This window comes from Aulonocara stuartgranti (genome assembly GCF_965226115.1).
Source record: "Aulonocara stuartgranti genome assembly, chromosome: 3".
Classification (NCBI taxonomy): domain Eukaryota; kingdom Metazoa; phylum Chordata; class Actinopteri; order Cichliformes; family Cichlidae; genus Aulonocara; species Aulonocara stuartgranti.
The window spans coordinates 56,643,961-56,670,022 of NC_138941.1; the positions used below are offsets into that span (position 1 = coordinate 56,643,961).

Consider the following 26,062-nt stretch of genomic DNA (forward strand, 5'->3'; position numbering starts at 1 on the left):
AAGTCACCAAGACTAACACAGAAAGCTCCATTCACCAAATAGGATCTGCACCACTCCTATGTGCTTGATGCCCACCCGCTGCTCCAAGCAACAGAGTAACATTACATGATCCACTTTGTCAGATGCTGCAGTCCAATGTAAGAGCAAACCAGTCACCAAAAACAGTGGCTAAAAATATGCTATTATGTGAAATGTGCAACATTCTGTAAAGTGCTGTAATGTAAGGGGAAATTAATGGAAAGCATACTTTTTGCCCCCAAGTTAAAAGTTTTTATTCATTTGTTTTCCTCATCCTCTGCATCACTAAGTGTTTTAGCATTGAATTCAAGCGATTTCTGAGTTTTGGTGTATCCCATTCTTTAAGCAGCACTTTGTAACAGTGGAAAGGAAAAAATGTCTTTGCAGAAGACAGAAGCTTCCAACAGAAGAGACTCAGGGAGGGTGACGATCTGTACCCATGAGGTGGTGATAAGAGAGACAGGATAAAAATGTGTTTGGAAGATTTTTTAATTTAATTGGTATTTCAGGGTGTTCACTAAGCACTTCCTAGAAAAAGAGAACTCTTCTCAGACTGAGTTCCTAGTGAAAAATCATCACAAGCAACAGGGTAGGGTATGGGTTTTCCAGTGTGGACAGCAGCATGCTGTGGGTACTCACAGCCTGTCCCATCGCTTTGAGCAGCTAGCCTTGTGGGGTTTTGAACAGCTGTAACCGCTTTCTTCAATCTTCAATAAGCAATCATGGTTCCGAATAGGTATAAATCTTTTATGTCCTCAAGCGACAGTCGTACAAGGCAGACAACATGCCACTGCTCCCACCCATCCATCATGTATCCAGCAGGAAACATCCCTCCAGGACTATCGGGCTCTCCTGCACTCTGGCTTCTCGTTGAGAAAAGGGTGTCAATTGCATTGAGGGACCAGTTGATCAAATCCATTACTCTTTAGGTTTTAGAGAACAAGACTCTGTGACGGTCAACATTAGACCACACTAGACAAGGACATAGAAGCCAAGCAGGAAAGATAAGGTGAGGTGATTTAGTTTAATGCATGACTGATGGTGCCAACCAGAGTTGTTATGGAAGAGAGAGTGAGTCTTTAGCTGGGAGCAGGGCTTTAAAAACATCCTCATACAACAGTAAATATAGTAACTATATTTCTCCCATGCTAATTTCATAGTGTAAATTATGATAGAGTGCTTTAAAAAACAAACAAACAAACAAACAAAAAAGACCACAAAACGCAAAAGACTGCAGGCTTTAGATCATTCTTGAATTTAACTGGAACTATATTTATTTATTAAGGGTGTTGCTCACTAGTCCTTCTCTAAAGCAACATCCTGATTCAGATTCATGCATGTTGTTTTTTGTTTGTTTTCTTTTAATGGGCGTTAGTAGCACAAGTCTGTATCTGTAACAGTGGCTTTGAAAGCATGGTGAATTACAGTAAATACAATAATTTTTTTTCTCTCATGAAAACGCTCATCAAAAGATCCAATCTGTTGTTACGAAAAGGAGTTTCACCCCTGTTCTTTTTTAGTACTCAGGCCTTCAGAGACTATGGTCTGTATTTATATAGCGCTTTGCTAGTCCCTACGGACCCCAAAGTGCTTTACATATCCAGTCATCCACCCATTCACACACACTGGTGATGGCAAACTACATTGTAGCCACAGCTACCCTGGGGTACACTGACAGAGGCGAGGCTGCTGGACACTGGCGCCACCGGGCCCTCTGACCACCACCAGTAGGCAACGGGTGAAGTGTCTTGCCCAATGACCGAGACTGTCCAAGCCGGGGCTCGAACCGGCAACCTTCCGATTACAAGGCGACCTCCCAACTCTTGAGCCACGATCGCCCACTACACCGGACTCAGTAGTCATTTCACAAAACCTTTATTCATCTTCAGTTATGAATGCATCTTCTAGAAGGGGAGATGTGCAAGGCCCTCTGCAGATCTTCACTGCTTTGTCTGTTTTAACCAGTTTTATAGAAGTGACTCCATCATAAAACCCACATGGTGTGTTGTACACTCTGTGTTTGTGTATGTATGCGCGAGCACGTGAGTGCCTGTGTGTGTACGTGAGTGAGTGTGTGTGTGGGTGTGTGTGCATCATAACAGTTAAAGCACTGTGTGTGTCTTTGTATATGTCACTTTCTGTTGGGCATGAAAGTCCATTTCCCCTCACCCAGGCTACACCAAATTCCTTTAGAAAACATACAAAACCGAGTTAACATATTACACTGAGACCCCCACTCTGCATCCACTGGGTCTTTGGCCTCTTGTTGTCTTACTTTTACAGCTAAGCATGTGGAGAGTCTCCTGCAAACCTACTTCTAAGTAATGACAGTTATGAGCTTTATTACATTCAGGTACAAGCATCCCCCAACTGTAGCTTCCTGTCTCCTTTTATGACAGGATGACCCCCAGTATCCATAAATTCCTCTCCCTCTACACAATTACACACACTCAGGCCTATAGCTACACCAAACTGAAACACACAGACATTCACACATCCTTCCCTTTTTCTCTGATCTACAGCGGAGCCCTCTCATCTAACAAATTTAACACATCATATTTTAATTATGTTTTTATAAAGAATTAGTGTTCAGTGTATGCTCGACTTAAATTGACTTCCATGGGCTTGTTCTCAGCTGGCCTCAAGCAGGGTCAGCTTCATTGTGTTAAAGTATTTGTGAAAGGATGCTGCACAGGTGTGGTGTCTCTGTGGTCTATTATTGTTAGGACTAGCCACATAATGTGTTGTACTCGTCAAGTGACACGTCGAGAGAAATCCACAATAGACAATGATCTTTTGCTTTAGTTTATATAGCCACTGCCTTGAATACACATGAACGTTATATAAAGTTTGCTTTGCTTGTTCTGGAGACAGGTCAGGTGAGCTGCCTCCAGAACAAAAAGAATTCATTGGACAAGGATGAGGGTGTTGTCAGGCCAATAAAAGCTCTTGATCGTGTTTGAATTAGTCATTTCTTTCTGACTTGAAGCTGCATACAGTTGCTCAACACAGGCAAACTGACACTGAGAAGGACAAACAAAAGGTATTTTCACAGAAGATTTCTTTGTTTTATTATTAATTAATACGTATCTATGAAATATCACTACAGTGCATTATGAGCTGACTGCAAATGTAACATTTCCTAATATATTTTTCATATGTTATCATCAGATTTAATTTCTGCACCATGAAGATGCTGACTGTGTTTCTGCATGTGTGTGTCATGATGACTTTCACACACAGTCGATGTGAGTATTTAAAACACAGAAGTTCCTCTCTCACTTTTTCTACATTATCTATACATGCACACTGTATATATAGAATATACATGCAAAGCATAACCAGAGAATGGAATATCTTAAATTTTGTTTTAAACCCATGTTTGTAAGAAAAAAAGTGTCAAGGCTTTGCAAAACTGAATTAAACAATCTGAACTTTTTCTTTCTCTAAACATGAATGAGAATCATTGTACAGTAATTTCATATAATATCTAAGCCTATGTTTAGATATACCATACTACTATACTGTATATAAGGACATGCTGATCAATTTGAGTTTGATTTGTATTTTGCATATATATATATATATATATATATATATATATATATATATATATATATATATATATCTCGCTTCACTTCTGTGAGTAACTTGCATCACAAATTTTCTACTTCTTTTTAATCACTTTTGTTACTAATCACAAACAATATTTGTGTGTCAAATAAAATGTATTTTAAACTGTCTTTGCAGCTGTTCCAGAGGAAACAACTGTACCAGGTGAATATAAAGGTTGTCTTTTAGTGGGAATATACTCTATTTTGATCCACTAGTAAATAATTGAAGAGATTAATCTACAATACCTACTGCAACCAAAAACATCAACTAATGCAGATGGAGACTGTTTGGGAGTACTGCCATAACCTTCACTTGGAGTACATTACTTTTTTTCTCCTCCAAAAGTCAGGCATACAGAAAGTCAACACAGCAGACTCATTTTCATGTGTTCTTCTTTATCTACGATTTGTTTTTAAAAATATTGCACAATAACGTAATATAGTACACATTATAAGCTTGTGTAATCATACATTTATTATACTGTACATAAGGACATGCTAAGTGACATAATTCTTAGTTTACATTTTGCTAATATCTCTTCACTTCTGTAATTTACCTGCATTTTGTATTTATTTTTAATGTTGTAGAACGTAGAAGGTAATCAATGACACCACAGCAATGATACACTAAAAAATATCTGTGGTTCAAACTGTCTTTGCAGCTCTTCCAGAGGAAACAACTGTGCCAGGTGAATCTAAAAGTTGTCTTTTAATGAGAATATATTTTTTATCCACTAGTAAATATTGAAAGTTTTTACCCTATGAAGTTAATTGCAACAAAAGAACATTTTAACTTATGCAGATGGAGACAACTGGGGAACACCACCAGCACCCCCATCTACAGAAGGTGGGTATACTTATGGATTTATTTTGTTTTTTTCCTTCTTTAAAATTCAATTTGAACATAAGGAAAATCTACACTGCAGACTCAGTTTCATGCTTTCTTCTTTATTTGTTATTTGTTTGCAGATGACTCATTTGGGGGCTGGCATCCATCTTGCCCAGATGGATGGAGTATGCACAGTCAACAGTGCCTCCTCTTTGTTCCAGAAAACATGACCTGGGACGATGCTCAGGTAACAAGGATGACTTTTTTCCTATTAATAAATGTTACATTTTCTTGGTCACTCCATGCTGTTTATCTCCATCGTAGAATAACTGTCACTCTCATGGAGGACAGCTTGCATCTGTGTATGATGACTTTCAAGCTTATGAGATTCAAGCGGAGCTGAAGCGTGCCGGACATGATCATGGAGAATTTTGGGTTGGAGGCCATAATAGTCCAGGGGTAAATAGCATGATGTCTAAGATTTTGAGAAACAATTGAATTTTTTTATGAATATGAATTTATATAATATTTTATTTTGCTTTAACAGAATCCTTCTTGGTCCTGGAGTGATTATATGGGGATGTCTGATTTTGCTGACTTTTGTAATGGAGACACAGTCGAAGATGAGCGCCACTGTTTGCAAATAACTTTTACTGGTAAGTCTGTCAAGTGTTTAAAAAAACAAAACAATCTTATTTGGATTCATTTATTTTGATTATCACTTCAAACTCATTACTACTCTATCAAATGTTTTAAAAGTATGTATTAAAGTATATTTTTCTTTTCTTATTATTGCACTGAGCATTGTTTCTTATCCTAGAATATTTACAGTTTGTGTTCCCAGTGATGCATCATTAAATAATTGAGATTTTAGAAATAAAATAAAAAAATTACAGTCTTCTGAAGTTACACAAAGCTATCATGTTATGTTCAAAACTTCTATGTACTGGGTTATTAATATGTGGATTAATGTTGTCCACTCACTAAGATGTTAATTGTGCGGTACAAAAAATAACTGTAAGTATTGTGTACAAACATGGTGGGTGAAACAAATTAAAAAGACAGGGACATTTATATATAGGCACAGAACACTGAATTGAGTAACATAAATGGCTGTGAATCAGGAAGTAAAACAGCTAATCACTGTTTGTGTCAGTCTTCTTGACAAATACCCTTTAATGTAAATACCATTACCATTTACAAATACTGTAATTTCACAGTTAGTACTGAACAAACTAAAATTACACTTATTTGCTAAACATTGTCACCCCATGTTGGAAACCTTTTTAGTCTGAGTAGCACTGACTGAGTGTGATTTTTGTGTTTTATTTTGGTTTTCTTGCAGAGGAAAAGAGTGGATGCTTAGAGAGCACGGACTGTGAAACTGAGCTCCCGTCTATCTGTGGAAACATTATTATGTAATTGTGAATCAACTTTATAATGCATCAGTAAAAAGCACAATGATCTGTGTTTTTCTTTCTCAGTGCTGTTTCTTTCTCTGTATTTCCACACCATCGCTATGATGCAAGCAATCAGGCATCATGTGCAATGAACTGGAGCTGAATTTTCTGTATGATTAAAAGAAAGCTTTCTGCAGGCCTTTACTTTGTAGAGTGAACTGTATTTCATTCTTAAATTAAAACTGTTAGCATTGAAATTTGTATGTGAGTTATTCACCACTAACATTAGCAAATTGAATACAAAATGGTTTTTTTTTTTAAGTTTATGTCCAAATGCCCCAAAGGAGCTGTGCCTTCCATGGGATGAGATGTTTATTCATGGTGACATAGAAACTGTCAATCATGTTCTTCTGACAGCCAGCAGGGTGGAGGCATGGCTACCGACCCTGCTGGTTACAGAGATGTTCCTCCAAACTGCAGCATGACTGGGTTAAGATAAGGAAAGTCAATGGTAGACACCAGAATAGGCTGCAGTCTGACTAAAGTATTGTAAACTCACTGAAAACTCATTGCTCTTAATTATCTGAATTATCCATTTAAAATATATTTTGTTAGGTTGAAGCCTTATCTTTAGGTTTGCTCCTTATATTTATAAAGAGTCGATGGTTGACAGAGAACATATCAGGGTAACACTTTATAACTTGACGCGCAAATAAAGCACAAGTACCCTGTACTTACAGGCAATTTGCAGGCAACAAGTCAGGTTTCTGCAGGAAACAATGAAACAAGTGCACTGCAAGTACCCTGTACTTTCTGGGGTGCGGGCCATATTATGGATTCACTTAATCTCACTTAATTTTGAAGTGTTTTCCTGGGAAACCGATGCAAATTCTTCTGTAAATAACTTTAAGTATCGTAGCAGCCTAAGCAATTACTAGGTAAGTCGTTGTGTCCTTGGGCAAGACACTTCCACTGTAGTGGCGAATTTCTGTCCCAAGCTTCGAAAAAATAATTCTTCCACTTCTTAATGTGAGCTGTTCAGATTTATTTCTGACTCGTACATACAAACAAAAGATGTCACGGTCAAAAAACTATTTGCTGCTACAATGCACATTTCCATTGCTGTCCTGGCTCACTCTAACCTGCTACCACACATGCGCTGTAATGTTTTCTTGCCTGACACAAATTAAACGCGCAGCATTTATTCTCTAACAACATATTATACAAAATCAAACATGTACCATAATAACTGAAACAGTATCAAAAATATTTCTCTATAGATTGGCTCTAACAATACTGGACGGGCTGCCTGCAGTTTGATGACAAAACAGAAGATGAAACACACTGAAAGTCACAAGAAAAAAACATACAAATAGTTTTCATGATTATTTTTTTATTTTAACAGTTGGGCGGTACCATTCGTCTCTTACACTGTTTCATTCGGACTGTCTCTCGTGTTCAGCTTTCATGGTCTGGATGCTTCAAGGTAAACAGGTTTATGTTGCGATGCCCTCATATTGATGACAGCTGTCAGTAACTTTGACAATGAAAAATGTAAATGCATTTTTTCTCAGACAAGTTCTACATTCAAAAGGAGCAACTGTTCTTTGTCATCGTTTAATGCCTTCATTGAGGTTTATTTGTTAATACTTATCAAGTGAAATGGAAGTAAAAGTTCAGTCTGATCTAAAAATAAGAGTTTCATGTCTGTGTGTTAACAAGCAGATGTAACTTAATTCACAGTGCAAATACTATTAAAACCTGAAATATGCTTGTTTCTATTAAGACTGAACCATTCTAATATAAACAGAGCTAGTACTTAATATTTGAATACCTCCCCGATTGTGATATAGAGCTAGCATCACACCGGCAGTAAAACATCCTTAGCTTAGAACATATACCATATATACTGTAAAGAGCAACAACACACTACATTCTCATAGCTCCAGATTGACCTTTTTCCAGAGGTTTCTGAGCTTATTCAGATAGTAAAATGCATTATCTAAACTTAACAGGTAGCTAACGAAAGCATGTGACTCACTGGGATTTTTCAAAACAAATAACTTGACAGATGTTTTTCCCTTTGTGGTCAGAGTTCGGGGCCTAATAAAAGAGAAGCTTATTAGCATTTATATTTAAAACAATTTGGTCTCATTAACTGGTTTGTAGTACTGAGGTATTTTCCTGTTGCACTCCGAAACACTTGACCATCATTAGAGGGAAGATATCACGGGAAGAGACAGGTAACACTTGCACAAGACGCAAGGTCGTCGCAAAACAAAACTGCATCAAAGTGCGCCCTTGTGACAATAATATGCTATGGTTTTAGATGATGAAAAAGGATTTTGTAACCCTGTATTTTACATGGGCATTAATTTTGGGATTTTAATGATTTCTTTGAACTCTACAGCATTCATCTTTAATGACTTAAAAATAGGAGTTGGCCCCAAGTTTGAATTTATTTGGATCTTCAGTAAACAAACTGCACAAAGACTCAAAGAATGTGTCCATCACTGTGTGAGCTGCTTAAAATGTGATGAGAATTTAAAAAGCAGAAGCATATTTGTCTAACTTTATCAGAAAGTAAACGCAGGAAACAAACAAACAGATGCTGTTGCTTCCCTCCTGTTAGATGTGAGTCATTATTATATATCTGTATATACAGTGGTTATACAGATATATGTGTATACTACTATAATAGCGATATTAAAATGTACTATAGGGCTATTACACCGTGTCTTTAAATACAATAAGTGAGCTGATGTTACGGTCGTTCCTTTTCGCCCAAAGGTTATGTACTAGACAGTAAAATCAGAAAATAGTCACCATGATGGTCCATATGTTGATTTAGTGGTTAGCTTGTTGACTCACAGCAAAAAGGTTGCTGGTTAAAATGTCAGCTGGAAACTTTCTATATGGAGTTTGGTTCAGTTTTTAATGAAATCAGGAGCATCAGGAGATAAAAAATAAAACAAAATCTAGAAATATTCATACTGTATCAAACACTTGGCTGATTGTTGACTTCTGTATTCCCTACAAAGGTGAGCTGTCCTGCTTCTTTCTACTTCACTGGAGCTGCTGTCTGCAATATCCTGCAGCTATGAAGGCATCTCTGAAGTCTCTTTGTTGGCTTTACAGCTGATTGAGAGGAGCAGACACACTCCTGTGTAAAAACTCAACTCTAACCTGACCATCATTATCTGCATCGCTCACAAGTTAGAACCTGTTGTCTAAGATGCTGCAGATGCTCTACAGAGCCCAGTTATTCTTTTCAACATATTCACTATTTCTCAGCCTCGAACAGTCTGCTGCTGAACTCAGTAAATGAACTTTTCCCTCTGTCCCTGAGCTCAGATTTGCAGTTGTGATTAAAGAGGGATGAAGTTATAAGGCTTTTTGTCAAACTTCCACCAATATGTCATTGTCATATACCCCCCCCTCCAATGGCCAGCACCCGACGGCCAAAAGAGAGAAAAAGCCAGAAGAGGGCGGGCGGAGGGGGCCCAGGACAGAGGGACGGAGTCCACACCGAGACAGCACCGGTGGGCGGCCACGTGGCCCGCGGCCGAGACGAGACAGTTCAGGCAGGGAAGGCGGCAGCGACCACTGAGCCGGTCCGGTGGGCGGCCGCGAGGAAGACGCTGGCGATGACGTCCAGAACATGGCTGGCGCGACGATGCGGCAGCCGCAGGACCAGGCGAAGCAGAAGCTGAGGCTAAGGTGGGACCAGGCGAAGCAGAGGCTGAGGCTGGACCAGGCGAGGCGGCGCGGAAGCCTCTGGCTGGAGACAGGCAGGGCCAGCGGGTGCGGAAACCCCTGGCTGAGAAGCAGGAGAGCTCACAGCTGGCTCTGGGTGCTGTGGCTGCAGGTCCGGGAACTGAACAGGATGATAGACGGGCGACTGGGAGACAGGAGGCGACTGGACAGGGGCAGACTGGACTGACTGGACTACAGACTGGACAGGGGCAGACTGGACTGACTGGACAGTGGACTGACCTGCAGGGGACTGGAGTGAAGGCTGAACAGCAGGTGAGTGAACTGACTGGACTGAGGAGACTAATGGATAAACAGAGGTCGGTGAGGCTAATGGCTGAGTTGAGGTTGGTACAGCTGATGGCTGAGCTATAGACTGAGCTAATGCGGGAGATAAAGCTACAGCCTGAGCTAGTAAGGCCGGTGCCTGAGCAGGGGACACTTCATCTAGCCTAACCAGGGATAGAGCTAGTGCGTGAAAGGCTGGATCAGGTGGTGGATGAAGTGGTGGACTGATGGGTAAGCAGGCTAGCTCTTCCGAGCCTCCAGAGCATGAGGGCACTGGCTGGAGAGCTTCGGCTGGGCCTCTGGGATGGTCAGGTTGGATTCTGGCTGCCCTCAGCCTAGGCGCCGGGACAGGCACGGGAGGTGGCTGGACACCAGTCACCCCCACCCGAGAAACAGGAACGGGTGTGGAGGTAGACTGGGTCACAGCTGCCCTCCTCCTGGGAGCTGGCACTGGTGTGGGTATAGGCTGACTGATGGGAGTGGAGATAACGACTGGGTGAGTAATACTGACAGGTCTATCGGGATTTATTCTGGTCCTTCTGCCACCACTATTTACAGTCTTTGCCTGAACAGTCTTTGGGGGAGCAGAGCAGAAAAAATCTTCCCAGTCCACTTCATCCTCTAGGGGGGAAACTCCCCATGGATTAGAAATGAGTCCATTGTGCGTTGTAAGTGAATACTCAGATGAGGGGTGTGGAAAACAGTCACTGGCACTTACCACCAGGTGTCGCTGAAAATGGTCCATATCATGGCGGCGTGTGCGCCACTTTCTCCGGGAAGAGGAAGCGGCCGGGGTAAACAGCTGAGCTTCTGGCAAGGCAGCCTCCGTTGCGCCGAGGTGGGAGGCGTAGCCGCTGTGTCGTGGCGAAGGTGGAGGTCTGGCGAATGAGGCGGCGGGTGTGTGAGCGTGGAGCGGAGTGGCGAGAGAGGGAGCGGCCGAAGCGCGGCGTGAAACGTCCACTCTCCGCGGCAAACGCTCCGGTGCAGGTGAGGCGGCAGGTGGGGGAGCGCGGTGTCTCCGAGGCCCGCCCAGAGCCAGGCGAGTCCCCTTGAAGACGTGCTCTCTCTCCGCGAAGAGCCTTTGTTTTCCCCTGAGCTCCTCTGCCCAACGGGAAAGCGCTGCCTCCTGCCGCTCGTAAAGGTCCGAGTCTGCTGGGTTCCAGTCGTGCCTTCGTGGCACGGGTCGTGTCATTCTGTCAGGCGTTGTGTGGAGGCGAGGAAGAAGGAACCCAAACGCAGGACTCGCAGGTAGGTGAGGTTTATTATAAGGAGTGGGTGAACGGACACTGACTGGCTGGACAACTGAAAGGCTGACTGAACTGAGGGAACACACGGGAAGGACAACATAACATCAATGACATGACAGTGAACGAGTAGAAACAGAGGGCTTAAATACACAGACTGATGAGGATGATAATGAGAGACCGGTGAGTACACAGCTGAACATAATCTGGCTAATGACACAAGACGAGCTGACACAGGAAAAGCAGGAAGTGAGCACATGGAAGTGGCAAAATAAACTGAATATGAACAAAACTGAAAACACTGGGTCACCGACCCAGGAACCCTGACAGTCATTAAGTTGACCTAATGGTTTCAGATTTGTTGGGTTGTTGACATTACTCCACTCTACACCCATATAAATCATATTCTTTTCTATCAGCAGATCTTAAAATGAAGCTGCACTGTGAGTCCCGAGGATCTTGTGGAAATGGTGTCACTTCCATTCTCAGATTGATTCTTCCAGGTTCAACCACAACAACGTTTACTGCTTCCGCTTTAAATCAACTCTCTTGGTTTTATATGTTCCTGTTAGAAAAAGCTACTGAACTGAGGAGAGTCAGTGCACATGCCCTTATTTGAGATGCAAACCAGCCTAATTTTGGCATATTATGAAGTGACTGTTTACAGTCTGAAGTGCAGACTGTAAACAGCAGCAGAAACACGATGTTTGTATTATTTGAGCTTCTGTTGAGAAAATTGATGTTGTCATTGGGAATTCATTCATTTAATTAATGGCACAGACACTCAGAGGTACAAGTCCTGATTTTCTTTTTGATATCTTAAAAATAATGGTGCACTTTTTATTAATGCCACACTATTAAACATAAATAAGGTTTTAAAACGTGTTAATTCATCATTTATTTAACACTACTCCTCTTTAGTGTGTCCTTTATAAATACAAATAGTTATTATTAGCAGTGATGTAAAAACAGTGATAGATGTACATGGTGCATAAAAATATAAATATCTGCATTTAATAATGGCATACTAAGGAGTAAAGTGCTACCAAAATAATTGTAATCATCAGAGCTTCCATTGTTCCCTGAAGACTATACTGAAATGTACAAGCCTTTATACTGGGAGGTAGAGGAGATGACTGGTTAAATATCTCACTTTGATTCATATTTTAGGATCTGAATGAGTTCCACTGGTTTCTGTTAACCAGTGAATCCATCATTACAACATTTTAAACAGCACTGAATCTTTCCTGCTGCTTTGTTGCACACGCATCAGAGTCAGAATTAGATGACTTTATTTATCCCAGAGGGCCAATTAACAACCAACCGAGCAGCATAACATTGAAGATGAGGACAATAAGAACAGGCAATAGAAGTGAAATAAGAAATATACAGTATATACAGTATATACAGTTTTAAAATTACACAGTTTTAAAAATTAAAGTGACTGAAAGTCGAATAAATAACTGAAAGTGATTAAAAGTGAATAAAGTGTCGGCAGCGTAAAAAGAGTGTAGAGTAGTTTATGTTTATGGGTGGAGTTAAAAAGCAGATTGTCTTTGGGGACAAAGGTGGCTCTCTTCCTCTCAGTCCTGCAGGAAATGCAGCGGAGGCGTCGCCCAGAGGGGAGCCATTGAAATGCAGGGTGAAGAATGTGAGAGGGGTCGTTGATGATTTTGGCTGCCTGTCTAAGGGCCTGTTAGCTGAAAACCTGTGAGTTCTGACAGGCAGTCCAATGATTTTAGAGCACATTGCAGTGTGCTGCAGTCTGTTCCTGTTAACATGTTTGAGTCTTCAGTACTGAATGGAAAATCCGTTTCTTCCTTTTTTTGTGGTTTTGTTTTTTCAAGTATGAAACGTCCATGACGTCAAAGGGGTGAATAGTACCGCCCCCTCGATGGAGCCCCCCAACCATTGAGCGATAGTCTCCAAGCGCTCAGTTTTTGGCCAATAGAAAAAAGGAATCCAATCGGTTCAAGATCTTGATAAAGGGTCGGGACTAGAAAGAAAGGGAGCTAAAAAAAACAACATTTTGACATTTGTTTGGGTTACATCGAGGTGGCGGTACTATACATGTGGGTGCGGGAACTAAGCCGTTGTGGTTTCCAGTCACAGTTTGCACAGATTTTCATGGTCTGGACGCTTCAAGGTAAACAGGTTTATGTTGAGATACCTTCATGTTGTAGATGATGAAAGCTGTCAGTGACTTTGACACTGAAAAACTTAAACGTGGTGTTTCTCAGAAAAGTTTGGCACTCATTAGAAGCGACTGTTCTTTGTCAACAATTATTGGCTTTATTGAGGTTCATTTGTAATACTTATGAAGTAAAATGGAACTAAAAGTTCAGTCTGATTTAAAAATATGACTCTAATGTCTGAGTGTTGAGATTTAACAGAGTTATTAACTGTTTTCCACCTTCTGCAGCACACCCTCTTGTCCAGTTTGTCTCCTGCTTTACGTCTGCAGACTGACACAGATCCACATTTATACCTGTGTACTGTGGCTGTGGACATTTGCGTGGCGTGTTTTTATTATTTCTTTCTTCTTTAGAGTACCAGAGTGCCTGAATGCCTCCCTGTCAAAGCTGGTTGCTGCTGACACTCCATGGAGGGGGTTTCACTTTGGATTTTAATTCTGTGCTTCAGATTCATTAAAGGTAAATAAAGCTGTTTCTATCAGACTGTACTTTGACTTAATTTTGTATTTAACTGGTAAGTAATGCTGAGAGATATTTTTCCAATATTAATTTTTAATGTTCACATGGCATTTATTAACCATCCACTTTTCAAAACAACCAAGTTGACACTTTCAGGTTAACAGCTAAGATAAGGCGCAGTGAGGCTGCAGCATAACACACAAGAGAAAACGTCACTTTCCAGTTGCACTTCCCAGTCGTTTAACAAGAAAAAAGTCCCCCCGCGCGTGCGCGCACACACACACACACACGCACGCACAAACACATCCTCCAACCCCACACACCCATATTTTCCTCCATTGTGGTTTTTACGCTACGTTCACACCTACATGGGTATTTTTGAAAACGCAGCTGTTTTGTCCACACGTAAACGGCATTTCGAATCAGCGAAAACTGAGATTTTTTAAAACTCCTTTTTTGCGTTTACGTGTGGACAAGGAATACAGAGTTCATCACGCAACGTCAAAGGTATGTGCCTTTTTTCACGTCACGCTGTGCGTCACGTTATTACTTACATGAGATGAATTGCAGAATGGCAGATAGAGACAAAATACCGTTAATCTGACTATCTGCAGGTTTTACATGCTTACATATAAACACGCAGTTACTGTCCCTCTATTTACAAAGGCAGAGGCGTCACGGTGTAATTATTTTACGTGTTGTTGTTTTTTTCCTGTGTAATAATATTCAACATTGCTATCAAATCATTTTTCAAAAATGACTCTCTGTGCAAAATGGGTTTAAAAACATAAACAACTGTGGGATACTGTTTGTGTCACGGTCCCCGTGCCTGCTCGGCTGGCCCTGTGTGGCTACATGTTATGTTTTGTCTTTTCTCTCTCTCCTCTCTCTCTGCTCGCTGCCTGGGCGGAGCTCATTGTGAGCTCCCAGCCTCCACCACCTGTAGGCAATCACCTGTGGCTCCTCACCCTGTTTGCTCCCGCTACTTAAGGCAGTGACTGAGAGCACCTCGCCGCTGGACTATTGAATAACGCTCGTCAGTGCTACTTTAGCCTCAGCCAGTTTTGAGCTCTGTCCGTAAAAGTTCCATGCTAACCCTTGTTCTCTGTATGCAGATTTCTCGTGTTTTGGTTTGGAGACTCTGGACGCTTTTCCCGACCCCGCTCTGCACCCCTGGGAACCCTGGCCCCCTTCTCCCTCACCTGTATATAGTGCACCTGGAGTGTGTAAATAAACCTGTTTTTCTGAGACTTCAGTCTGCGCCGAGTCCTCCCTGCTCCTCCGTGACAGTTTGTCCGGGATTTGAACAGCCCAGCGGTGTTCCCAAAGAAGGAAAAACCAATTCTGCAGGGGAGACCTACCTCAGCACTTGTGCAGGTGAAACCAAAGAGAAGATATGCTTCACCATATTTTCTTTGGCTTACAATAAAGTTGGTTTGGAAACATATTCAGCTATGCTTCATCTCCTGCTTTGCGTTTGTGTGGGCGCCCCGTGCTAGCAGTGTCCAAGCATTGTTTTTTTGTTTTTTTCCCCTTTTCAACCCGCGCCCCCCCCTGCAATGGCTCTGTGCCCCCCCTAGGGGGCGGGCCCCACATTTTGGGAAGGTCTGCACTAAAGAGTTCACAATAAGACCATTAGATGTCAACAAACACCTCATGACTATGTTAAACACAGCAGTAGTTTTTGTTTCTCCTGCAGCACAATCCTGAAACTGTTTCAGAGTCTGTGTTTCCAAACTGAGCTGATAAGTGTTTAAAGTAACATCTGTGTTGTTATTATAACATGGTTTGTTATAATATCATTGGTTATAACATGGCTGGTTATAAAATGGTTATAACATGGTTGGTTATAACATGGTTTGTTATAACACGGTTATTAACATGGTTGTTATAACATGGTTGGTTAAAACATGGTTGATTATAACATGGTTATAACATGGTTGTTATAACATAGTTATAACATGGATAGTTATAACATGGTTATAACATGGTTGGTTATAACATGCTTATAACATGGTTGGTTATAACATGGATGGATAAAACATGGTTGGTTTTAACATGGTTATAACATGGTTGGTTATAACATGCTTATAACATGGTTGGTTATAACATGGTACGTTATAACATGGTTGTAACATGGTTGGTTATAACATGGTTATAACATGGTACGTTATAACATGGTTGTAACATGGTTGGTTATAACATGGTTGGTTATAACATGGTCGGTTATATAATGGTTATAACATGGTTGGTTATAACATTGTTATAACATGGTTGGTTATATGATGGTTATAACATGGTTGGTTAAAACATGGTAATAACATGGTTGGTTATAACATGTTGGTTATAACATGGTTGGTTATAACATGGTTGGTTATAACATTGTTATAACATGGTTGGTTATAACATGGTTATAACATGGTTAGTTATAACATGGTTATAACATGGTTGGTTATAACATTGTTATAACATGGTTGGTTATACCATGGTTATAACATGGTTGGTTATATAATGGTTAAAACATGGTTGGTTATAACATGGTTATAACATGGTTGCTTATAACATGATTATAACATGGTTGCTTATAACATGATTATAACATGGTTGGTTATAACATGGTTATAACATGGTTAGTTATAACATGGTTATAACATGGTTGGTTATAACATTGTTATAACATGGTTGGTTATACCATGGTTATAACATGGTTGGTTATATAATGGTTAAAACATGGTTGGTTATAACATGGTACGTTATAATATGATTGTAACATGGTTAGTTATAACATGGTTATAACATGGTACGTTATAATATGGTTGTAACATGGTTGGTTATAACATGGTTATAACATGGTACGTTATAACATGGTTGTAACATGGTTGGTTGTAACATGGATGGTTATAACATGGTTGGTTATAACATGGTTGGTTATAACATGGATGGTTATAACATGGTTGGTTATAACATGGTTATAACATGGTACGTTATAACATGGTTGTAACATGGTTGGTTATTACATGGTTGTAACATGGTTGGTTGTAACATGGATGGTTATAACATGGTTGGTTATAACATGGTTGTAACATGGTTGGTTATAACATGGATGGTTATAACATGGTTTGTTATAGCATGGTTGGTTATAACATTGTTTGTCATAACATAGTTGGTTATAACATGGTTAGTTATAACATGCATGGTTACACCATGGTCATAACATTGTCGGTAATAACATGGTTGGTTATAACATGGTCGGTTATAACATTGTTATAACCTGGTTGGTTATAACATTGTTATAACATGGTCGGTTATATCATGGTTGGTTATAACATGGTAATAACATGGTTGGTTATAACATGGTAATAACATGGTTGGTTATAACATGGTTGTAACATGGTTGGTTATAAGATGGATGGTTATAACATGGTTGGTTATAACATGGTTATAACATGGTTGGTTATAACATGGTTGGTTATAACATGGTTTGTTATAACATGGTTTGTTATAACATGGTTGTAACATGGTACGTTATAACATGGTTGTAACATGGTACGTTATAACATGGTTGTAACATGGTTGGTTATAACATGGTTGTAACATGTTTGGTTATAACATGGATGGTTATAACATGGTTGGTTATAACATGGTTGTAACATTGTTGGTTATAAGATGGATGGTTATAACATCGTTTGTTATAACATGGTTGGTTATAACATTGTTTGTCATAACATAGTTGGTTATAACATGGTTGGTTATAACATGGTTTGTTATAATATGGTTATTAACATGGTTTGTTATAACATGCTTGGTTACACCATGGTTATAACATTGTCGGTAATAACATGGTTGGTTATAACATGGTCGGTTATATAATGGTTATAACATGGTTGGTTATAACATTGTTATAACCTGGTTAAATATAACATTGTTATAACATGGTCGGTTATATCATGGTTGGTTATAACATGGTAATAACATGGTTGGTTATAACATGGTAATAACATGGTTGGTTATAACATTGTTATAACATGGTTGGTTATAACATGGTTATAACATGGTTATAACATGGTTGGTTATACCATGGTTATAACATGGTTGGTTATATAATGGTTATAACATGGTTGGTTATAACACGGCAATAACATGGTTGGTTATATCATGGTTATAAAATGGTTATAACACGGTTGGTTATAACATAGTTATAACATGGTTATAACATGGTTGGCTATACCATGGTTATAACATGGTTATAACATGGTCGGTTATGTAATGGTTATAACATGGTCGGTTATATAATGGTTATAACATGGTTGGTTATAACATTGTTATGACCTGGTTAATTATAACATTGTTATAACATTGTCGGTTATATCATGGTTGGTTATAACATGGTTATAACATGGTAATAACATGGTTGGTTATAACATTGTTATAACATGGTTGGTTATAACATGGTTATAACATGGTTATAACATGGTTGGTTATACCATGGTTATAACATGGTTGGTTATATAATGGTTATAACATGGTTGGTTATAACACGGCAATAACATGGTTGGTTATATCATGGCTATAACATGGTTGGTTATAACATGGCTATAACATGGTTGGTTATAACATGGTTATAACATGGTTGGTTATAACATGGTAATAACATGGTTGGGTATAACATGGTTGGTTATAACATGGTTATAACATGGTTGGTTACAACATGGTTGGTTATAACATGGTTGGTTATAACATTGTTATAACATGGTTGGTTATAACATTGTTATAACATGGTCGGTTATATCATGGTTATAACATTGTTATAACATGGTCGGTTATATCATGCTAATAACATGGTTGGTTATAACATGGTTATAACATGGTTGCTTATAACATGATTATAACATGGTTGGTTATAACATGATTATAACATGGTTGGTTATAACATGGTTGGTTATACCATGGTTATAACATGGTTGGTTATAACATGGTTATAACATGGTAGGTTATATAATGGTTATAACATGGTTGGTTATAACATGGTACGTTATAATATGGTTGTAACATGGTTGGTTATAACATGGTTATAACATGGTTGGTTATAACATGCTTGGTTACACCATGGTTATAACATTGTCGGTAATAACATGGTTGGTTATAACATGGTCGGTTATATAATGGTTATAACATGGTTATAACATGTTCAGTTATATCATGGTTGGTTATAACATGGTAATAACATGGTTGTTATAACATGGTAATAACATGGTTGGTTATAAGATGGTTGGTTATAAGATGGTTGGTTATAAGATGGTTGGTTATAACATGGTTGGTTATAACATTGTTATAACATGGTTGGTTATAACATTGTTATAACATGGTCGGTTATATCATGGTTATAACATTGTTATAACATTGTTATAACATGGTTGGTTATATCACGCTAAGAACATGGTTGGTTATAACATGGTTATAACATGGTTGCTTATAACATGATTATAACATGGTTGGTTATAACACGGCAATAACATGGTTGGTTAGATCATGGCTATAACATGGTTGGTTATAACATGGCTATAACATGGTTGGTTATAACATGGTTATAACATGGTTGGTTATAACATGGTTATAACATGGTTGGTTATAACATGGTTGGTTATAACATTGTTATAACATGGTTGGTTATAACATTGTTATATTATGGTCGGTTATATCATGGTTATAACATTGTTAAAACATGGTCGGTTATATCATGCTAATAACATGGTTGGTTATAACATGGTTATAACATGTTACGTTATAATATGGTTGTAACATGGTTGGTTATAACATGGTTGGTTATAACATGGTTATAACATGGTACGTTATAACATGGTTGTAACATGGTTGGTTGTAACATGGATGGTTATAACATGGTTGGTTATAACATGGTTGTAACATGGTTGGTTATAACATGGATGGTTATAACATGGTTGGTTATAACATGGTTATAACATGGTACGTTATAACATGGTTGTAACATGGTTTATTATAACATGGTTGTAACATGGTTGGTTGTAACATGGATGGTTATAACATGGTTGGTTATAACATGGTTGTAACATGGTTGGTTATTACATGTATGATTATAACATGGTTTGTTATAACATGGTTGGTTATAACATTGTTTGTCATAACATAGTTGGTTATAACATGGTTAGTTATAACATGGTTGGTTATAACATGGTTGGTTATAACATGGTTGGTTATAACATGGTTGGTTATAACATTGTTATAACATGGTTGGTTATAACATTGTTATAACATGGTCGGTTATATCATGGTTATAACATTGTTATAACATGGTCGGTTATATCATGCCAATAACATGGTTGGTTATAACATGGTTATAACATGGTTGGTTATAACATGATTATAACATGGTTGGTTATAACATGGTTGGTTATACCAAGGTTATAACATGGTTGGTTATAACATGGTTATAACTTGGTTGGTTATAACATTGTTATAACATGGTTGGTTATAACATGGTTATAACATGGTAGGTTATATAATGGTTATAACATGGTTGGTTATAACATGGTACGTTATAATATGGTTGTAACATGGTTGGTTATAACATGGTTATAACATGGTTGGTTATAACATGGTTATAACATGGTACGTTATAACATGGTTGTAACATGGTTAGTTATAACATGGTTGTAACATGGTTGGTTATAACATGGTTATAACATGGTTGGTTATAACATGGTTATAACATGGTTGGTTATACCATGGTTATAACATGGTTGGTTATATAATGGTTATAACATGGTTGGTTATAACACGGCAATAACATGGTTGGTTATATCATGGCTATAACATGGTTGGTTATAACACGGCTATAACATGGTTGGTTATAACATGGTTATAACATGGTTGGTTATAACATGGTTGGTTATAACATGGTTGGTTATAACATTGTTATAACATGGTCGGTTATATCATGGTTATAACATTGTTATAACATGGTCGGTTATATCATGCTAATAACATGGTTGGTTATAACATGGTTATAACATGGTTGGTTATAACATGGTTATAACTTGGTTGGTTATAACATTGTTATAACATGGTTGGTTATAACATGGTTATAACATGGTAGGTTATATAATGGTTATAACATGGTTGGTTATAACATGGTACGTTATAATATGGTTGTAACATGGTTGGTTATAACATGGTTATAACATGGTTGGTTATAACATGGTTATAACATGGTACGTTATAACATGGTTATAACATGGTTGGTTATAACATGGTTGGTTATAACATGGTTGGTTATAACATTGTTATAACATGGTTGGTTATAACATGGCTATAACATGGTTGGTTATAACATGGTTATAACATGGTTGGTTATAACATGGTTGGTTATAACATGGTTGGTTATAACATTGTTATAACATGGTTGGTTATAACATTGTTATAACATGGTCGGTTATATCATGGTTATAACATGGTTATAACATGGTCGGTTATATCATGCTAATAACATGGTTGGTTATAACATGGTTATAACATGGTTGCTTATAATATGATTATAACATGGTTGGTTATAACATGATTATAACATGGTTGGTTATAACATGGTTATAACATGGTACGTTATAACATGGTTGTAACATGGTTGGTTGTAACATGGATGGTTATAACATGGTTGGTTATAACATGGTTGTAACATGGTTGGTTATAACATGGATGGTTATAACATGGTTGGTTATAACATGGTTATAACATGGTACGTTATAACATGGTTGTAACATGGTTTGTTATAACATGGTTGTAACATGGTTGTAACATGGATGGTTATAACATGGTTGGTTATAACATGGTTGTAACATGGTTGGTTATTACATGTATGATTATAACATGGTTTGTTATAACATGGTTGGTTATAACATTGTTTGTCATAACATAGTTGGTTATAACATGGGTAGTTATAACATGGTTGGTTATAACATGGTTGGTTATAACATGGTTGGTTATAACATGGTTGGTTATAACATTGTTATAACATGGTTGGTTATAACATTGTTATAACATGGTCGGTTATATCATGGTTATAACATTGTTATAACATGGTCGGTTATATCATGCCAATAACATGGTTGGTTATAACATGGTTATAACATGGTTATAACATGGTTGGTTATAACATGGTTGGTTATACCAAGGTTATAACATGGTTGGTTATAACATGGTTATAACTTGGTTGGTTATAACATTGTTATAACATGGTTGGTTATAACATGGTTATAACATGGTAGGTTATATAATGGTTATAACATGGTTGGTTATAACATGGTACGTTATAATATGGTTGTAACATGGTTGGTTATAACATGGTTATAACATGGTTGGTTATAACATGGTTATAACATGGTACGTTATAACATGGTTGTAACATGGTTGGTTGTAACATGGATGGTTATAACATGGTTGGTTATAACATGGTTATAACATGGTTGGTTATACCATGGTTATAACATGGTTGGTTATAACACGGCAATAACATGGTTGGTTATATCATGGCTATAACATGGTTGGTTATAACATGGCTATAACATGGTTGGTTATAACATGGTTATAACATGGTTGGTTATAACATGGTTGGTTATAACATGGTTGGTTATAACATTGTTATAACATGGTCGGTTATATCATGGTTATAACATTGTTATAACATGGTCGGTTATATCATGCTAATAACATGGTTGGTTATAACATGGTTATAACATGGTTGCTTATAACATGATTATAACATGGTTGGTTATAACATGATTATAACATGGTTGGTTATAACATGGTTATAACATGGTAGGTTATATAATGGTTATAACATGGTTGGTTATAACATGGTACGTTATAATATGGTTGTAACATGGTTGGTTATAACATGGTTATAACATGGTTGCTTATAATATGATTATAACATGGTTGGTTATAACATGATTATAACATGGTTGGTTATAACATGGTTATAACATGGTACGTTATAACATGGTGTAACATGGTTGGTTGTAACATGGATGGTTATAACATGGTTGGTTATATCATGGTTGGTTATAACATGGTTGTAACATGGTTGGTTATAACATGGTTATAACATGGTTGGTTATAACATGGTTATATGGTTGGTTATAACATGGTTATAACATGGTTGGTTATAACATGGTTATAACATGGTTGCTTATAACATGGTTATAACATGGTTATAACATCGTTGGTTATACCATGGTTATAACATGGTTGGTTATATAATGGTTATAACATGGTTGGTTATAACACGGCAATAACATGGTTGGTTATAACATGGTTATAACATGGTTGGTTATAACATGGTAATAACATGGTTGGTTATAACATGGTTGGTTATAACATGGTTGGTTATAACATGGTTGGTTATAACATTGTTATAACATGGTTGGTTATATCATGCTAATAACATGGTTGGTTATAACATGGTTATAACATGGTTGGTTATAACATGGTAATAACATGGTTGGTTATAACATGGTTGGTTATAACATGGTTATAACATGGTTGGTTATAACATGGTTGGTTATAACATTGTTATAACATGGTCGGTTATATCATGCTAATAACATGGTTGATTATAACATGGTTATAACATGGTTGCTTATAACATGATTATAACATGGTTGGTTATAACATGATTATAACATGGTTGGTTATAACATGGTTGGTTATACCAAGGTTATAACATGGTTGGTTATAACATGGTTATAACTTGGTTGGTTATAACATTGTTATAACATGGTTGGTTATAACATGGTTATAACATGGTAGGTTATATAATGGTTATAACATGGTTGGTTATAACATGGTACGTTATAATATGGTTGTAACATGGTTGGTTATAACATGGTTATAATATGGTTGGTTATAACATGGTTATATAGTTGGTTATAACATGGTTATATGGTTGGTTATAACATGGTTGGTTATAACATGGTTATAACATGGTTGCTTATAACATGGTTATAACATGGTTATTACATGGTTGGTTATACCATGGTTATAACATGGTTGGTTATATAATGGTTATAACATGGTTGGTTATAACATGGTAATAACATGGTTGGTTATAACATGGTTGGTTATAACATGGTTATAACATGGTTGGTTATAACATGGTTGGTTATAACATGGTTGGTTATAACATGGTTGGTTATAACATTGTTATAACATGGTTGGTTATAACATTGTTATAACATGGTCGGTTATATCATGGTTATAACATTGTAATAACATGGTCGGTTATATCATGCTAATAACATGGTTGGTTATAACATGGTTATAACATGGTTGCTTATAACATTGTTATAACATGGTTGGTTATAACATGGTTATAACATGGTAGGTTATATAATGGTTATAACATGGTTGGTTATAACATGGTACGTTATAATATGGTTGTAACATGGTTGGTTATAACATGGTTATAACATGGTTGCTTATAATATGATTATAACATGGTTGGTTATAACATGATTATAACATGGTTGGTTATAACATGATTATAACATGGTTGGTTATAACATGGTTGGTTATACCAAGGTTATAACATGGTTGGTTATAACATGGTTATAACTTGGTTGGTTATAACATTGTTATAACATGGTTGGTTATAACATGGTTATACCATGGTAGGTTATATAATGATTATAACATGGTTGGTTATAACATGGTTGTAACATGGTTGGTTGTAACATGGATGGTTATAACATGGTTGGTTATAACATGGTTGTAACATGGTTGGTTATAACATGGATGGTTATAACATGGTTGGTTATATCATGGTTGGTTATAACATGGTTGTAACATGGTTGGTTATAACATGGTTATAACATGGTTGGTTATAACATGGTTATATAGTTGGTTATAACATGGTTATATGGTTGGTTATAACATGGTTGGTTATAACATGGTTATAACATGGTTGCTTATAACATGGTTATAACATGGTTATAACATGGTTGGTTATACCATGGTTATAACATGGTTGGTTATATAATGGTTATAACATGGTTGGTTATAACACGGCAATAACATGGTTGGTTATAACATGGTTATAACATGGTTGGTTATAACATGGTTGGTTATAACATGGTAATAACATGGTTGGTTATAACATGGTTGGTTATAACATGGTTATAACATGGTTGGTTATAAAATGGTTGGTTATAACATGGTTGGTTATAACACGGCAATAACATGGTTGGTTATAACATGGTTATAACATGGTTGGTTATAACATGGTAATAACATGGTTGGTTATAACATGGTTGGTTATAACATGGTTATAACATGGTTGGTTATAACATGGTTGGTTATAACATTGTTATAACATGGTCGGTTATATCATGGTTATAACATTGTTATAACATGGTCGGTTATATCATGCTAATAACATGGTTGGTTATAACATGGTTATAACATGGTTGCTTATAACATGATTATAACATGGTTGGTTATAACATGATTATAACATGGTTGGTTATAACATGGTTGGTTATACCAAGGTTATAACATGGTTGGTTATAACATGGTTATAACTTGGTTGGTTATAACATTGTTATAACATGGTTGGTTATAACATGGTTATAACATGGTAGGTTATATAATGGTTATAACATGGTTGGTTATAACATGGTATGTTATAATATGGTTGTAACATGGTTGGTTATAACATGGTTATAACATGGTTGCTTATAATATGATTATAACATGGTTGGTTATAACATGATTATAACATGGTTGGTTATAACATGGTTATAACATGGTACGTTATAACATGGTTGGTTATACCAAGGTTATAACATGGTTGGTTATAACATGGTTATAACATGGTTGCTTATAATATGATTATAACATGGTTCGTTATAACATGGTTATAACATGGTTGGTTGTAACATGGTTTGTTATAACATGGTTGTAACATGGTTGGTTGTAACATGGATGGTTATAACATGGTTGGTTATAACATGGTTGTAACATGGTTGGTTATTACATGTATGATTATAACATGGTTAGTTATAACATGGTTGGTTATAACATGGTTTGTTATAACATGCTTGGTTACACCATGGTTATAACATTGTCGGTAATAACATGGTTGGTTATAACATGGTCGGTTATATAATGGTTATAACATGGTACGTTATAACATTGTTATAACATGGTTGGTTATAACATGGTTGTAACATGG

General features: G+C 37.2%; 1 protein-coding gene and 2 long non-coding RNA genes across 4 annotated transcripts in view; all 3 read left to right on the plus strand.

Moving 5' to 3' along the window:
• Positions 1–3,012: 3,012 nt before the first annotated feature.
• On the plus strand, positions 3,013–6,046 carry LOC309701692 (type-2 ice-structuring protein-like). Its single transcript, XM_082525850.1, has 9 exons — positions 3,013–3,061; positions 3,190–3,266; positions 3,769–3,795; positions 4,295–4,321; positions 4,435–4,479; positions 4,602–4,708; positions 4,786–4,920; positions 5,009–5,117; positions 5,807–6,046. Exons 2-9 carry the CDS (start codon positions 3,206–3,208, stop codon positions 5,881–5,883), a joined length of 588 nt encoding a protein of 195 aa, XP_082381976.1. The 5' UTR covers positions 3,013–3,061; positions 3,190–3,205; the 3' UTR covers positions 5,884–6,046.
• Positions 6,047–13,180: 7,134 nt separating this feature from the next.
• The window catches only part of LOC309701699, a 32,270-nt gene continuing 19,388 nt past the window's right edge, over positions 13,181–26,062 (plus strand). For both annotated transcript variants that reach the window (XR_014275220.1, XR_014275221.1), the window contains exons 1-2: positions 13,181–13,292; positions 13,695–13,800. This is a non-coding gene — a long non-coding RNA (uncharacterized lncRNA). The remainder of the gene's footprint in view (positions 13,293–13,694; positions 13,801–26,062) is intronic.
• Positions 14,629–15,050, plus strand: LOC309701698. Its single transcript, XR_014275219.1, has 2 exons — positions 14,629–14,836; positions 14,916–15,050. It is a non-coding gene; the product is annotated as an uncharacterized lncRNA (long non-coding RNA).

Coding starts and splice junctions, on each gene's coding strand:
- LOC309701692 (XM_082525850.1), top strand. CDS start 3,206: ATGAAGATGCTGACTGTGTTTCTGCATGTGTGTGTCATGATGACTTTC. Junction 3,267..3,768: donor GACTTTCACACACAGTCGAT/GTGAGTATTTAA, acceptor CTGTCTTTGCAG/CTGTTCCAGAGGAAACAACT. Junction 5,118..5,806: donor TTTGCAAATAACTTTTACTG/GTAAGTCTGTCA, acceptor GTTTTCTTGCAG/AGGAAAAGAGTGGATGCTTA.